Below are 16,312 nucleotides of genomic sequence, written 5' to 3'. Positions count from 1 at the left end.
TTCTTGATATGTGTTATATTTTTCATTAATAAATAGGTTTTCTTCTTTAAACACAGAACATATAACAGATTGAAACACTCCCCCCTCCCCCCATTCCAAAGATAGGAGTCTAAAAAACAAATGCCAGCTTTACTGCCCTAAGGGCAGAAAAAGTCTGGTGACCCCCACCCAGCCCTGCCCCCTGCAGCACCACCACCCCCACACTGCAAGAGAAAGGGGTCTGGGGCTTCTCCTTTGGACCCTGGGGACTCAGGTGAGAAGCATGTGAATGTATGATGTCACCTCTCCATGAGGCATGGGCTATGCAAAGATGAGGTTTCCTTCTCATCGGCTCTGACCAGCTCCTGCCCTTCTGGTTTCAGTAATGAAGAAGCACCTAGGCTCAGCTCCCAAGGGAGTTACCTCACAGCTTCTCCACTCTCCACTCCCTGTGGTCTCCTCAGAGGGGAACGGAAGGGCTGAGGGAACCCTCCCATCCCCTGGCCTGCATGGAAGCGCTGGGTGGAAGAGGCATGATGCTGAAGGTGAGGCTCCTGCAGGCCCCTGAGCCCCTGAGCCCAGCATGCCCCCCACACCCCCACACCTTTCCTTCCTCTGGAGTGGGGGGCACTGGGGCGACCGCCCCTCCACCACCTACTGCCTGGCTTGGGGTGTGATGGTTCTTTCTCCATGTCAGGTCCTCAAGCAGGACCTGGCTCTTTCTTTGTCCCATTCTTGTCTCCTTCCAAGCCCTCACTGTGGCCGTCTGAAAAATTCGTTGTCCAGTGTCCTAAATTGTCTCATCCTCCCTCTCTCGTGCCTCTGCAACCCAAGGGAGGAAGTGGGAGGCTGTCTCCCCTCTCCAACCCCCACTTCACATAATGGAACAGCTTTTGGCCTTTTCCTTCTTGAAGGTAGAAGAGATGAGTTCAGATCGACTGGGGAGGTGGAGCAGTCGCTTGGAGAGGCTTCGGACAGGGCTCTTTGGGGGCATTGGGCTGGGCTTGTTCAGACACACCATGGACGCCGTCCGGAAGATGCTGTGGATACTCTTTTCTGAGGTGAAAGCTGAGCCTTCCAGGTAGATTTCCGCACCCAGCTGCTTGGCTATTGCACAGCCCTGCAGGGGGAAGGGGGAGGAGGGGGAGGTCACCAATGCAGTGGTTCAAAATGACTCTGAAATACAGTTTCCTGTGGTTAGTGGTACTCCCCAGAATCATTCCAGATGGGACCCAACTGCCCATCTCCCAACATCACCCTGATGCCAGACAGAGTAAATCAGAATTTCTAGTGGTAGGGCCTAGGGCTAGGCATTAGTATTTTTAAGAGCTCCCTAGATGAGTCTAATGTGAAACAATGGTTTAAAAGAAATGAGCCCTTGCTTCCATGTGCATAAGAAATTATCCAGGGTTTTCATTAAAAATGAAATTCCCATATCTTTCTACCATGTGACTCTTTAGATATGGAGTCAGGAATTCTAATAAACACCTCTAGTGATTCTAATGCAGGTGGTACACATGAAACAATCTGAGAAACACTGGCACACACAGGAATGGCTCACCTACCAACTTATCGTATAAATCTCGGTAAATGGGTACCACCTCTATTTATTTATTTATTTTATAATTTTATTTTTTTAATGGGGTGACATCAATAAATCAGGATACATATATTCTAAGAAAACATGTCCAGGTTATCTTGTCGTTCAATTATGTTGCATACCCATCACCCAAAGTCAGATTGTCCTCTGTCACCTTCTATCTAGTTTTCGGGTACCACCTCTATTTAGATGACTAGTTGCTGACTATAGATGGCCCCCCAGAAGACCAATTCTCTCTTGTCATAGTGAGAGTTTAAGCACTTCTCCACCCCACCCCCCAATACACTTACACACCTGCTCATATGAGATGGGTGCCTGCTTCTGGTGGGACAGCTCCATCAGAGTACTCAGGTCTGTTCGCAAGTCTGTCTTGCACCCAATAAGCAAAACACGGGTGCTGGGACAATAATCTAGAATTTCCGTCCTCCACTGAAGAGCCATGCAAGAAGGTTAGGGGGAAGAAAGAAGGGAGGACAGTCAGTGGCTGACAAATACCCAGAGAAGCCCAGTTGGCAACATCATACACACCATACAGCTTATCACCAGCCCAGCCATCCCTCTGAGTCACAGCATTGCCACTGCACTAATTACATCATCTTCCTGCCCGTGAGGCCTTTGGGGCTACAGGAATACTGACCCAAGAGCCTGTCCTCTGATTCAACAGCACTGTCACCAGAGAAAGCACAGGGGTAAATCTCTTCCCACTCTCTGCCAAGCATATGGGACTGGATCTGCCCCCTCAATCCAGTCAAAGGGCTTCACAAGTCCAGAAAGCCAGGAGGAAGCCAACTGGTCTCTTCCCAAGGGAAGGAGATAGTCCCAGAGCCTTCTCAGAAACTAGGCTAGTTCCACAAGGTACCCTGGGACTTTTCAGTGTGGTCAGATCTTGCCACTCAGACCTAGGCATTTCCTACCAGCAGTTCTGCTCAGGCCTGCCTGACCGGCCTAGTCCCAATGGGCTGGAGATCAAGGTCTATAGAAGCTGCCTGCAAATGAAACCATATCACCAAAAGGTTCTCTGACTCTCAAACCTTTGCTGCCCAGAGTCTTCAACACCACCCTCCCTGGCTGGGCCTCTGGCAAAGCAGTACAGGGCAGGGGCAGGAGATCTGGGTTTTAGACACAGAGCTGTGGCTAATGGTGTGGCCTTGGGCAAATCTCTCCCTTCCCTGGCCTCACTTTCTGTTACACAAGAGTAGATTAGATGACAAGGTCCCCAAGATTCCTTTTTGTTCTCAAGCTGAGCTAGAAATTGCAGTTTTTCCAGACTTACCTTCTTGAGTGCACTATCCACTGTCTCTGGACGGCTGATGTCAAAGCACAGTAATACTGCATCGGAGTCGCTGTAGCAGAGTGGACGGACATTGTCATAGTAAGGAGATCCTGTTAAAGGGGAGAAAGAGCTGATAATGAGCCATGGCATTTTCCCTCCCTGCAGGCCTAAGTCCAAAGAGCCCTGGCAATTCTATCCTTGGTCCCTTAGGTTAGGTGGCCCCACCCATCTCCCAGGGGAACCTGCTGCTGTATGTATTTGGAACCTGACCACCTACCAGAGGCAATGCAAGATATCATCTTCCTTAGCCCTGAAATAGGGAAAGGGGGGCAAAATAAAAGGGGGGGGCAGAGCATAATTTGACCCTGTCTGGTCTCTTACTATGGGCTTAATTTAAGGTCTGCCAGTTTTGATCCCAGAGGAGGGTACTCCCACTCCTGCAGAGACCAGGGCTTGTTTAGGGCCTTGTCTTTTCTAGAGTCTGCCTGCTGCCCAATCTCTGCTCCCTTTTTCTGCTCCAAGGTTCTCCTCAATGAAAAATAAACCTGCCTGTTATATAACTGGCTGCCCTGCTTTTTTGCCCTGGGGTCAGAACTCTAAGTGGCTGGTAGGGATTCAGTGCCTCACTCCTTCTCTACCCAAATCAGGTTACACTGAAAAGGGCAAAAGGAAAGCTGCAGCCAGCCCCTCTCCCCCCAGATCTTAGGAAGACAGTCTCAAAGACAGCAGCACCAATCACTTGGGATTTGGGGGCTTGAGTAAGGGTCCCTCACTGGGAAGGCAGCAGGCAATGCAGATCCAGGTGGTCTAATATGGGAGAATGCTAGGAGCTGAGCCTGCCCCCCTCCACCCTGGGAAGGAACAGTAGCAGATTTGGAACCCAGACAATCCGTGCTCAGAATAGCAAGCAGCCCCTCTTCCTGCACCACAATCGCCATGGAAACTGGGGGGAATCCAAGTGGGGAGGGGGTTGGTTGTTAAAAAAAAAAAAGAGTAAAGGGGAGTTGGAATAGCTGCCTGCTCCTTCAGCAATCTGCCCCCATTCCCTCTCTGAGGTGGGGTCTTATCACTGCAGCACTGAGCAAAGGGAGCACTGCAGCAGTGGCAGGGGGGAGGGGAAGAGGCCTCCTTTCTGGCTCCAAGCTGTCCCCCACCCCTAAGACCGGCTAGTGAATAATGGGAACAGGTTCCATCCTGGCCCCAATGTTGGGAAGCCCCATCCCACACTTGGCTGACATTTCCTCCTTCCTTATGGGCATCTAATTTGAAAGAGGGAGTTTGAGGATGACTGATAGCCTGCATCCTTTTGGAAATTGGATGTGGGTGGGGGGGATGCAACATGGGAAATAGAGACCACCTTGCTGATTTTCCTTTATCTGGGTTGGAATTCAAAGGCTTCATTCTGATTGTGGGAGGAAGGGGAAGCAGCAGGGAAGTGGGGGGGGGCGGCGTTTTGGGGCGGTGGTAGTGAAAAGAGATGAGCTGCAGTAAGATTCTGGGAAGATTGAAAGGTGGGCAGGGTACGGCAGATGCAAAAGCATATATCATGCAGCCAATTGCATTCCCGTCGGATCCAGCCAGTACAGCACGGTCCAAGATAACCAGAACCCTGCCTCCCAACCCCTGGAACTGCAGCAGAGAAAGCACAGCAGGTTGAGGGATTTTTGTTTTGCTTTGTTTTGTTTTTGGAAGGAAGGGAGGAAGGGGAAGTCTCATTTTCTGTTCATCAATCCCATCCCTTGCCCCAAATCTTTCCAGACCTCAAAATTGGATCATGGGAACAATAGCTCTTTGGAGGAGCAGGACAGCATATTTATTGTATGTAACAGGAAACCCCTAGTGATTTATAGTTCCTCTTTAAACTCAACCTGAATATGCATTTTTAGAGAGGAGTGAATCTTATTTTCTTTCCCCCTATTTCTGGCTTTTACTCCTTAATTATGACTCTGAATCCAGTCTATTTTAAAAGCACTGGGGTAAAGAGATAATGGGAAGGGATCAGAATCAATGCAAGAGATGGTCTAGCATTGAGGATTTAGGGTTGAGAGGGTAGGAAAATATTGCTTCCTACATTCTAGAAAGACAGGCACTTCTACCTCAGCCCAGTGTGGGAGAGAGGGGAAATGGTCAGAGCCAGCACTCTCCCTCCTGCCACTACCTACAATGTGACTCTGCCCCATATTAAGCCATCTCCCCCACCCGCCAAAGCACCAATGATGCATCACTTCAGCCCTGAGCCGCAGCGGTATGACGAGTGGAGCTGAGCTGCAGCAGGCTGAGAGCAGTGGCCTGAGATGGAATGCAGGAGAGAAAATTGAGTCAGGAGCAATATTCCCCCCAAAGCAGGCTTGTCTCCCTGCCTCAACCACAACGACCTCCAGCAGCACTACCTTCTGCCTTACTTGGCTTTACTCTGGGATAATAAAGGCTGTGTGTGTGGCTGGCAGGGAGTGAAAATGGAGAAGCCCTGTCTGTCTGCCCCCAAGTATTCAGGGGGCAGTCACCTCAATATTGAGCTCCCTTTTTAAAATTTTTTTAAAAGACTATCAATTTCTTTGCAGAGAGAAGAGAAAGGGAAAGAGGGAGAGAGGGAGATGGGGAGAGAGAGAGAGAGAGAGAGAGAGAGAGAAGGGGGAGGAGCAGGAAGCATCAACTGCCATATGTGCCTTGACCAGGCAAGCCCAGGGTTTTGAACCAGTGACCTCAGTGTTCTGGGTCAATGCTTTATCCCACTGCACCACCACAGGTCAGGCAATATTGAGCCCTCTTAAGGACTGAACTAGACCCAGAATAATAAGTGGCTTCTGGGGTTCATCCATTCTGCACCCCTGGACCAGCCTACTGAGTGGATCCTTCCCCAACACCCAACTGAGGAATCTTCAGGTTCCCCCTTCTTTCAGTTTCCTGGCCAGCACTATACTACTCCCCATCAAAGAGGAAAACAATTTCTAAAAAACAGCAGCCGCAGCAGCCCAGTGGAGGTGGGAAGGGGGTATTTGGGGTCAGCAGTCTTACCTGAGGTGTCCCAGAGACTAAGCTCTACCCTCTGTTCCTCTGTCTCCAAGCAGGCTGTGTAATTCTCAAACACAGTGGGCACATATGTCTGTAAAAAGAGAGGAACTATTCACACTCTGCCCCCCCCCACACCCTCTAGTTAGTACTGGCTACACAAGAAGCCACTCACTGTAGTGAGATACTAAAGTAACCAGGGAAGAAGATATGTGGGGCAGAAGGGACCACATGGGACAGGAGGCAGGGACATATAGAAACCCAGGCAATTTGCTCCATCAAATTAAGAAATGGAAATGACTTCTAGCCAGGGACAAGTCCCCCACATTTTAGATGGTCAGAAATACACACACACACACACACACACACATTCCTCTCATCCCCATTTTTGTCTGTCTCCCAATTTCAGAGCCACAAGCCAATTCTAGCTCTTTCTCTTCTCCCCACAAGCCCCCTGGCAGCAGAACAGCAGAAACGGGTGGCAGGAGACTGCTTGGAGCCATGCTCACAAACCTTTGAGGTTAGGGTGAAGGGGCGGGCAGGTATTGCGTGAACAAACCCCTGATTCTCAAATGCCTCCAGTACCCTCTCTAGGGAGCAGACTCTAGGATGAAGGGAGGTAGGAGGGGGTTTGATCAGGGCCTATGGGTGAAGAGGTGAGGAGGAGCCAGCGGGGCGGCATAAGTGGAACAGGTCTCAGGGGAGACGCTAAGGCAGGGCGGCCCTCTAGCCTGAAAGAGGCTGAGGGCGGGGTGCGGAAAGGAGACACAGCTCCCTGGGCAGGTGGGACTCTACCCCCGGGGCCGGCCCGCAGGCAGGCAAGGAGAAAAGCTGGAGGGGGCAGGCGGGCAGCTCACCTCGGGATAGCAGTCCTTGGCTAACACCTGTAACATTGCTGTCTTCCCGCACTGCACGTCTCCCACCAGAACGAGCTTACATCTGGCCACGACTGGCTGGGGGGCCCGTCTTTCCTTCATGGCTGCAGCTTCCCCGGGACTTGGACTCTGGTTCAAAGAGGAGAGGGATGCGCCAGGTGCGTCTCAGCACACAAACCAAAGCTAATTCCCTGCCTTGCTCCAACTGAACAGGAGGCCGGCACAACCCCTTTATATCTGTCTGGATGAGCCAATCACAAGCGGAGACGGACTCTGTCAGGGCCAATCCCTGAGGTGGGATCCCCTCCGGCAGCCAATGGTAGGAGGATCTGAGTCAGCGCCCTCTTCCTCCCTTCCCTTTCTTTTAAAGCTGCACTGTTGCGTCCTCTGAAAGGGGATTCCCACGTTTTGCAATTGTATTAGAGGGGGGAAGGGACTTGAAGCAAAATTTTAATGGTCTTGAGTGTCCACCAATTAGTGTCAAAAAACAATAAACTAGCCATGAACACAGAAAGTGAGGTCAAGCTGGAGTTGTCCCAGAAAAGCAGAACCTGCCTAAACTATAGACAGGTGGCAACCCTAGGGTGGAGGTGGGGGCAGCGATCCCTGACCTCTTTGTTTCTCTAATCCTCATCCAAACCAGTTCCCACACTTGGCTTCTCATCCCAGAAGCTTCTGCTCTACCGTTTTATCAGCTCCTGCTGTTCCCCTTTCAATTCCTGAGTCTCTTCCTCAGGAATTACCTTCACCAAAAGGAAATGAATAAAAAAGCCTTCTACATCATCTGGAAAAACCCCACACAATCCCTGACCCAGAGATGGGCAGAGAAAGGGATGAGGGCTGGCGAGTGGGGTTGGGAGAAAAGACGAGAACAAAGCAAACAAAGTCGCAGTTTGTTTGGCCAGACAACCTCTCACCCCATGCCTGGCAGTTACTGCTTAAGGGTGTTTGTTCTGCTGCCTGGGTTCAGCTTCCTGGATGAATCAGGCACAGGTCCAGTTCTAGGTGACACCTACTGATGCTGACACACTGTGTCACCTGATTAAAGTCCAGACTGGGTATGGGACTTTGGGATTAGAAAACTGGAGGGCAACCTAAACTTGAGATGAGCTACATAACTGCCTATGTCACCTGCCCCATCAGAGCCTTTGCCACTTAAGGCGCCAGCCCACTAGACAGAACCATGGAATGTGCTCGAATAACTCACTGCTTATTCAGGAACCAAGACAGTCCAGATAAGGCCTTCTGGGGATCAGGGATTAAAGTAAGGCTGGTAAGCAAAGTGAAAGTATTCCTGAGTTTATCCTTAGGTCCTTTCCCCTCGGCAAGCCCAGTGCCTCTGCAAAGATAGAATTTGTCCTCTTTTTGCCCTTTTTTAGCAGCTTGACAGTCTCTCTGAGCTGCCCATAAGTATGGTTTGGGAGAGTTCCAGGAACAGCTGTAAAATCATAGACTGCCTCAACCTGGAGTCCTTTCCCTCAGCCTGACCTTTTCCTTCCGTCCTGTTCCCCAGTTCCCTACCATCAGTCTCCTCTGGATTCAGTTCTCAAGGTACCAGTGGGGTTTCTATACATCCTGTTAACCCTTAACTGGGTTCCCTCCAAAGGCAGCCTCACAGGCTTTAGCTCCCATTCCCCCATGTTCTCTACCAGCCTTCCCCTACACACACATCCTCCATGAGCAATTCCAAAAAAACATCCCATGTAAGTAAAAACTGTTTCTACTATGCAAACAGCTTTTTCTTGATTCTAACAAAGTTGCCATTCCTGAGCTGCGCTGAGATGGAAATTCTGGGAGCTGGTGCTAGCACTGGTTCTTCCCTGGGTGGCTGCTTTTCACAGTGGGGCAGCTGAGAGACTGAGCTGTGAGACAGAGTAGCCTCCATCATGGCTGATTCTCAAGATGTGTCCCTGAAGATATTTTTTGGGTCACATGTTTCTGAGTTGTGATATTCAAGTGGTTCGAATTTGTGTTAGGTCAGAAGACAGTGTGACAACATAAAAAGAGGACGGAGCAAAGGTCAGTGGGTCCAGGTGTTGGACCCAGCTCTGCCCTTCACAAGCTCTGTGTATTTGAGTAAGTCACTTCCTTCTCAAGTCCACTTCCACAAATGTAATGCAAGGTATTTGGACTACAGAAGGGGCTTTTATTCTTTCTTTTCTTTTTTTTTTTGGTATTTCTCCGAAGTTGGAAACGGGGAGGCAGTCAGACAGACTCCCGCATGTGCCCGACCGGGATCCGCCCGGCATGCCCACCAGGGGGCGATGCTCTGCCCATCTTGGGCATTGCTCTGTTGCGACCAGAGCCATTCTAGCGCCTGAGGCAGAGGCCATGAAGCCATCCTCAGCGCCAGGGCCAACTTTGCTCCAGTGGAGCCTTGGCTGCAGGAGGGGAAGAGAGAGACAGAGAGGAAGGAGAGGGGGAGGGGTGGAGAAGCAGATGGGCGCTTCTCCTATGTGCCCTGGCCGGGAATTGAACTTGGGACTCCTGCATGCCAGGCCAATGCTCTACCACTGAGCCAACCGGCCAGGGCCTATTCTTTCTTTTTTGAGCAGTTAGATTCTCTCCCCCAAGTCTGTATAAACTTCTTTCAAGTGTCTTTATTTTAAAATCAATAGCCAGCCTGACCAGGCAGTGGCGCAGTGGATAGAGCATTGGACTGGGATGCCGAGGACCCAGGTTCGAGACCCCGAGGTCTCCAGCTTGAGCGTGGGCTCATCTGGTTTGAGCAAGACTCATCAGCTTGGCCTGACCAGGAGGTAGCGCAGTGGGTAGAGCGTCAAACTGGGATGCAGAAGGACCCAGGTTCGAGACCCCAAGGTCGCCAGCTTGAGTGCGGGCTCATCTGGTTTGAGCAAGGCTCACCAGCTTGAGCCCGGGGTCGCTGGCTCGAGCAAGGGGTCACTCGGTCTGCCCCGGTGGTCAAGGCAAATATGAGAAATCAATCAATGAACAACTAAGGAACTGCAACGAAGAATTGATGTTTCTCATCTCTCTCCCTTCCTGTCTGTCTGTCCCTATCTGTCCCTCTGTCTCTGCCAAAAAAAAAAAAAATTAGTATAAAAATTAAAAAAAAAAAAAGACTCATCAGCTTGGACCAAGGTCACTGGCTTGAGCAAGGGGTTACTCGGTCTGCTGAAGGCCCGCGGTCAAGGCACACACGAGAAAGCAATCAATGAACAACTAAGGTGTCGCAACAAAAACCTAATGATGATGCTTCTCATCTCTCTCCGTTCCTGTCTGTCTGTCCCTATCTATCCCTCTCTCTGACTCTCTCTCTGTAAAAAAATAAAATAAAATAAAATCAATAGTCAGAGTAATAAATTTACAAGATGGCTCTTTTCTATCAAGACCAGAATAGTTTAGCCCTGGCCAGACATCTCAGTTGGTTGGAGCGTCATCCCAATGCTCAGAGGTTGCCAGTTTGATCTCCGGTTAGGGCATGTACCAGAACAGATTGATATTTTTGTCTCTATCTCTCTCTAAGGAAAAAAAAAACACACCAGAATAGTCTAACACAAGGTTATACTTGAAACATTTTTTTCTTTCCTTTTTTTTTTAAATTTTTTAAATTCATTTTAGAGAGGAGAGAGAAAGGGAGAGAGAGAAACAGAGAGGGGGAGAGATAGGAGAGAGAGACAGAGAGAGAAGGTGGGGAGGAGCTGGAAGCATCAACTCCCATATGTGCCTTAACCAGGCAAGCCCAGGGTTTTGAACCGGCAACCTCAGCATTTCCAGGTCAACGCTTTATCCACTGCGCTACCACAGGTCCTTGAAACATAATTTTAAGGTAAAGAAAGCCAGTCATAAAATATCACATATTGTATAATTCCATCTGTATGAAATGTCTAGAGTAGGTAAATGCAAAGAAAAAGAAAGTAGATTAGGGGCTCTTCATGATTGAAGGGGCTGAGGGGAATGGAGAGTGACTGCTAATGGGTATGGTATTTCTTTTTGGAAAATCTAAATTTGATTGTGGTGATGGTTGTAAAATTCTGTGAATATACTAAAAACCACTGGATTGTAAAGTTTAAGTTGATGAATTGTATGTTATGTGAATTATATCTTCATAAAGCTGTTACTTTGAAAAGTAAGGTTATAATTCCAAATCTTTATGTAGTCCCCTTTAATTTTTTTTTTCTTTTTTTAGCAAAAAAGAGACAGACAGGAAGGGAGAGAGATGAGAAGCACCAACTCATCATTGCGGCACTTTTAGTTGTTCAATGATTGCTTTCTCGTATGTGCCTTGACCGTGGGGCTTCAGCTAAGCCAGTGACACCCTTGCTCAAGCTAGAGATTTGGGGCTCAAGCCAGCAACCTCGGGGTTTTTAACCTGGGTCCTCAGTATCTATCCACTGTGCCATCGCCTGGTCAGGTTTAACTTGTTTTTTTAACAAGGTTGTTTGTTTGTTGCAACGAAAAACTGATTGATGCTTCTCATCTCTCTCTGTTCCTGTCTGTCTGTCCCTATCTATCCCTCTCTCTGACTCTCTCTCTGTCTCTGTAAAAAAAGAAAAGAAAAAGGGTTGTTTGTTTGTTTGTTTTGGTGTGGAAATGTGCAAGCATTTTAACAGGTAGAAAAAATAATACAATGAACTCCCACGTATCTATTACTCAGCTTCAACATTTATCAACATAATCTTACTTCATTTATATTCCAACCCACCTCTCCCCACTACACCTCCTATACTGAATGATTTTAAAACAAATTTTAAGCATCATATCATTTAATTCATAAATATTTCAATACTCATCTCTAAAAGAAAAAGACTCTTTGTTAACATAGCCACAATACCATTATCATAACTAAGAATAAAAAATTCACCTGACCTGCGGTGGTGCAGTGGATAAAGTGTCAACCTGGAACACTGAGGTTGTCAGTTCAAAACCCTGGGCTTGCCTGGTCAAGGCACATATTGGAGTTGATGCTTCCTGCTCCTCCCCCTCTTCTCTCTCTCTTTTTCTCTCTCTCTCTCCCTTCTCTAAAATGAATTAAAAAAATAAAAATAAATAACTCAATATTGTCAAATATCTAGTCCATGTTAAAATTTCCTTAATTGTGTCATACATTGGTTTATTCAAATCAGAATCTAAACAAGGTCCACACATTGAATTTGGTTACTATGGCTCTTTAGTGTCTTTTATTTCTTAGGTTCCACCAACCGTTTCCCTTTTTTCTTTCAATTTATTTGTTGTTCTGTTGTTGTTGTTTTACAGAGACAGAGAGAGAGTCAGAGAGAGGGATAGATAGGGACAGACAGACAGGAACGGAGAGAGGTGAGAAGCATCAATCATCAGCTTTTTGTTGCGACACTTTAGTTGTTCATTCATTGCTTTCTCATATGTGCCTTGACCATGGGCCTTCAGCAGACCGAGTAACCCCTTGCTCAAGCCAGCAACCTTGGGTCCAAGCTGGCGAGCTTTGCTCAAACCAGATGAGCCCACTCTCAAGTTGGCGACCTTGGGGTCTCGAACCTGGGTCCTCCGCATCCCAGTCCAACACTCTATCCACTGCGCCACCGCCTGGTCAGGTTCAATTTATTTGTTGAAGAAACCAGGTTGTTTATTCTACGGTATATTTCAATATTCTGGATTTTGCTGATTGCATTTCCATGGTGTTGTTTACATGTAGTAAACTCCTATACAAATTAAATCTTATACATAATCTCAAAACACACATAAAAAGATGCAAAACAAATTGCTCTGGTTCAATCAGAATGAGGGACTTGGGGGTGGGGGGTTCACTCAACTACCTCTCCTGGAACAAACTCCAGTGATCACAGTTTAAAAACCACTAGTCTAAATAGCATGAGGGAGAGAGACAGAGAGAGAACCGCATGTTCAAAGCTCGGGGCTGCCCTATCTTTTTTTGACTCTGATTACTCTGATAAATTCCTAATCTGGGACAGTGACATAACAAACAAAGGTGTTCAGGGTGATAGCAAATTCAAATTAACTCTGACTCCAACCAGAGGGTACACAAACCCAGTACTTTCTGTGCCCTAGCGATCCTTACAAAGAGCTTCCAGGCACCCTGCCACCTGTGTCCCCAGGAGTCTCACAGACCCAGGCCCATTCTCCCTGTTCCTTAATATGACTCAGGTGCTCCACTCTTTGGTCCTAAGCCATACACTTCTCATGATCTCAGGGATCTGTGTCCCCTGGCACTTGGGAACACCAGAACTTTTAATGGGGCATTTTAGCTGGAGCAGCTACTAGAGTATTAACCAAGTTTTTAAGACTCAGTCTCTGTCTTCAGGGAAATTACAGCTATAAAAGGAGATCAAGCAAGAAAGTTGTGGGTGTCTGACCAGGCAGTGGCGCAGTGGATAGAGCGTTGGACTGGGATGCGGAAGGACCTAGGTTCGAGACCCCAAGGCCGCCAGCTTGAGCACGGGCTCATCTGGTTTGAGCAAAGCTCGCCAGCTTGGACCCAAGGTTGCTGGCTTGAGCAAGGGGTTACTCAGTCTGCTGAAGGCCCATGGTCAAGGCACATATGAGAAAGCAATGAATGAACAACTAAGGTGTTGCAACAAAAAGCTGATGATTGATACTTCTCATCTCTCTCCGTTCCTGTCTGTCCCTGTATATCCCTCTCTCTGTCTCTGTAAAAAAATTAAAAAAAAAAAAGAAAAAGAAAGAAAGTTGTGGTTAATTAAAACCAAGTGCTGAGGAGGGAGGGGTCAGATCTGGTTAGGTGATTGTGGGAAGCTTATAGAAGGTGATTTCACCTAGGCCTCAATTCTGACACAAGATTAGTTGGGGGAAAGTATGGATACAAGAAAATGCTAAGCACAACCAAGGACTGAGGAATCAATCCAATCAACTGAAACAAATGTGGGGGAGGGGGGATAATTTGCCTGAGAACATAATTAGGAAAAAGAATTTAATGCTAAAATATTATAAAGTGCACCTAAATTCCAAAATATAAGCATTAATAGTTTAAGAAAAAATCACAGGCCCAAAATAGTGTTACTCATATCAAACCTAGATTTAATACCTGATCTAATAGTAGTTCAACTTCTCCCAGAAGTGGTGTTTTAATCAACCAGTCTGGATTTTTCTGGTCAACACCACTGAAGCAGTCATGTGGAACTTCTCCATCCACTCCCCCATAGAAAAAAAAGAAGCAATCTGCATGATACAAACCCTCCCCATTCTCTCCATCTGCCCCCCAAGAAAAAGTTGTTCCATCCCCCAAATAATCCTTTATTTATTTATTTATTTTGTTAATAGCTGCCTGCCCCAACCTTTTTTTTTTTTTTTTTTTTTTTTGTATTTTTCTGAAGCTAGAAACGGGGAGAGACAGACAGACTCCCGCATGTGCCCAACCGGGATCCACCCGGCACGCCCACCAGGGGGCGATGCTCTGCCCCTCCGGGGCTTCCCTCTGCTGCGACCAGAGCCACTCTAGCATCTGAGGCAGAGGCTGAGGAGCCATCCCCAGCGCCGGGGCCATCTTTGCTCCAATGGAGCCTCAGCTGTGGGAGGGGAAGAGAGAGACAGAGAGGAAGAAGAGGGGGAGGGGTGGAGAAGCAGATGGGCGCTTCTTCTGTGTGCCCTGGCAGGGAATTGAACCCGGGACTTCTGCACGCCAGGTTGACGCTCTACCACTGAGCCAACCGGCCAGGGCCACCCAACCTTTCTTACTATAAAAATCTTGTTTTGTACAGCCTCTCCTCCTAGCACCTCCTAGTTGCTAGATGGAAGGCTGCCTGATTCATGAATTGCTTAATAAAGCCAATTAGATCTCCAAAATTATTCAGTCAAGTTTTGCTTTTTTTTTTTTTTTTTATTTTTTTTTTATTTTAGAGAGAGGAGACAGAGACAGAGAGAGAGAAGGGGGGAAGAGCAGAAAGCATCAACTCCCATATGTGCCTTGACCAGGCAAGCCCAGGGTTTCAAACCGGCGACCTCAGCGTTCCAGGTCGGCGTTTTTACTCATTGCACCACCACAGGTCAGGCGAGTTTTGCTTTTTAAGAAGTTTTTTCATTGATTTGAGAGAGAAAGAGAAAGGGATTGGGGAAGGAGAGAGAGAGAAGCATCAACTCATTCCACTTAGATGTTCCATTTAGTTGTGTGCTCATTGGTTGCTTTTTGTATGTGCCCTGACCAAGGATCAACCTGTAACCTCGGCGCACCAGGTGGACACTCCATCCACTGAGCCACCTGGCCAGGGCCTAACAAGTGTTAAAAATACATACAAGCCTGGCCTGTGGTGGTGCAGTGGATAAAGCATTGACCTGGAATGCTGAGGTCACCAGTTCAAAACCCTGGATTTGCCTGGTCAAGGTACATATGACAAGCAATCAATGAACAACTAAAGTGAAGCAATTTAATGTTGATACTTCTTGCTCCACCACCCCCATAAAATCAATAAATAAAATTCTTAAAATAAATATAAATAAAAATATATACCAGTATACCTGTATGTTGTTTATGATTGTCAATGCTCTCTAGCCAAAGACCACCAGCAGATACTTGTAGTTGAATAAACTCGGGTTTATGGACTCATGTCGACAAGAGCACATGCTATGGCAGAACTGTGGGGTGTCCAGTGGGGTGTTAGAAAAAACTTAGGATTTGGATTTAAACTTACTGACTTGGGGAGAGGTCAAGGAAGAGAGGTTTTGCTCTGGGTTAGATGCTATCAAGAAGCTGGGGAGGCCCTGGCCGGTTGGCTCAGTGGTAGAGCGTCGGCCTGGCGTGCGGGGGACCCAGGTTCGATTCCCGGCCAGGGCACATAGGAGAAGCGCCCATTTGCTTCTCCACCCCCCCCCTTCCTCTCTGTCTCTCTCTTCCCCTCCCGCAGCCAAGGCTCCATTGGAGCAAAGATGGCCCGGGCGCTGGGGATGGCTCCTTGGCCTCTGCTCCAGGCGCTAGAGTGGCTCTGGTCACGGCAGAGCAACGCCCCGGAGGGGCAGAGCATCGCCCCCTGGTGGGCAGAGCAGTCGCCCCTGGTGGGCGTGCCGGGTGAATCCTGGTTGGGCGCATGCGGGAGTCTGTCTGACTGTCTCTCCCCGTTTCCAGCTTCAGAAAAATACAAAAAAAAAAAAAAGAAGCTGGGGAATTGTGCAACTAACTGGGTACCATAATACATGTTATCTAGAAGGTGGAAGGAATGAAGCAGAATGAAAGCAGTGATAGGTAAAGAAGCAGTAGTCAGGCCCTGGCCGGTTGGCTCAGCGGTGGAGCGTCGGCCTGGCGTGCGGGGGACCCGGGTTCGATTCCCGGCCAGGGCACATAGGAGAAGCGCCCATTTGCTTCTCCACCCCCACCCCCTCCTTCCTCTCTGTCTCTCTCTTCCCCTCCCGCAGCCAAGGTTCCATTGGAGCAAGGATGGCCCGGGCGCTGGGGATGGCTCCTTGGCCTCTGCCCCAGGCGCTAGAGTGGCTCTGGTCGCGGCAGAGCGACGCCCCGGAGGGGCAGAGCATCGCCCCCTGGTGGGCAGAGCGTCGTCCCTGGTGGGCGTGCCGGGTGGATCCCGGTCGGGCGCATGCGGGAGTCTGTCTGACTGTCTCTCCCTGTTTCCAGCTTCGGGAAAAAAAAAAAAAAAAAAAAAAAAAAGAAGCAGT

The 16,312-nt window shown here is 48.3% G+C and overlaps 1 protein-coding gene across 1 annotated transcript; it reads right to left on the bottom strand.

The window, feature by feature from the left end:
• Positions 1-6,925, bottom strand: RND1 (Rho family GTPase 1). The gene is made up of 5 exons (XM_066254819.1): positions 6,719-6,925; positions 5,868-5,955; positions 2,853-2,962; positions 1,874-2,008; positions 1-1,099 (listed from the first exon to the last, which is right to left on the bottom strand). Exons 1-5 carry the CDS (start codon positions 6,836-6,838, stop codon positions 854-856), a joined length of 699 nt encoding a protein of 232 aa, XP_066110916.1. The 5' UTR covers positions 6,839-6,925; the 3' UTR covers positions 1-853.
• Between the last annotated feature and the right edge of the window lie 9,387 nt (positions 6,926-16,312).

This window comes from Saccopteryx bilineata, chromosome 2 (genome assembly GCF_036850765.1).
Source record: "Saccopteryx bilineata isolate mSacBil1 chromosome 2, mSacBil1_pri_phased_curated, whole genome shotgun sequence".
NCBI classification, from domain to species: Eukaryota; Metazoa; Chordata; class Mammalia; order Chiroptera; family Emballonuridae; genus Saccopteryx; species Saccopteryx bilineata.
The sequence above is the reverse complement of the archived record's forward strand: the minus strand, read 5'-3'. Positions and strand labels throughout refer to the sequence as shown.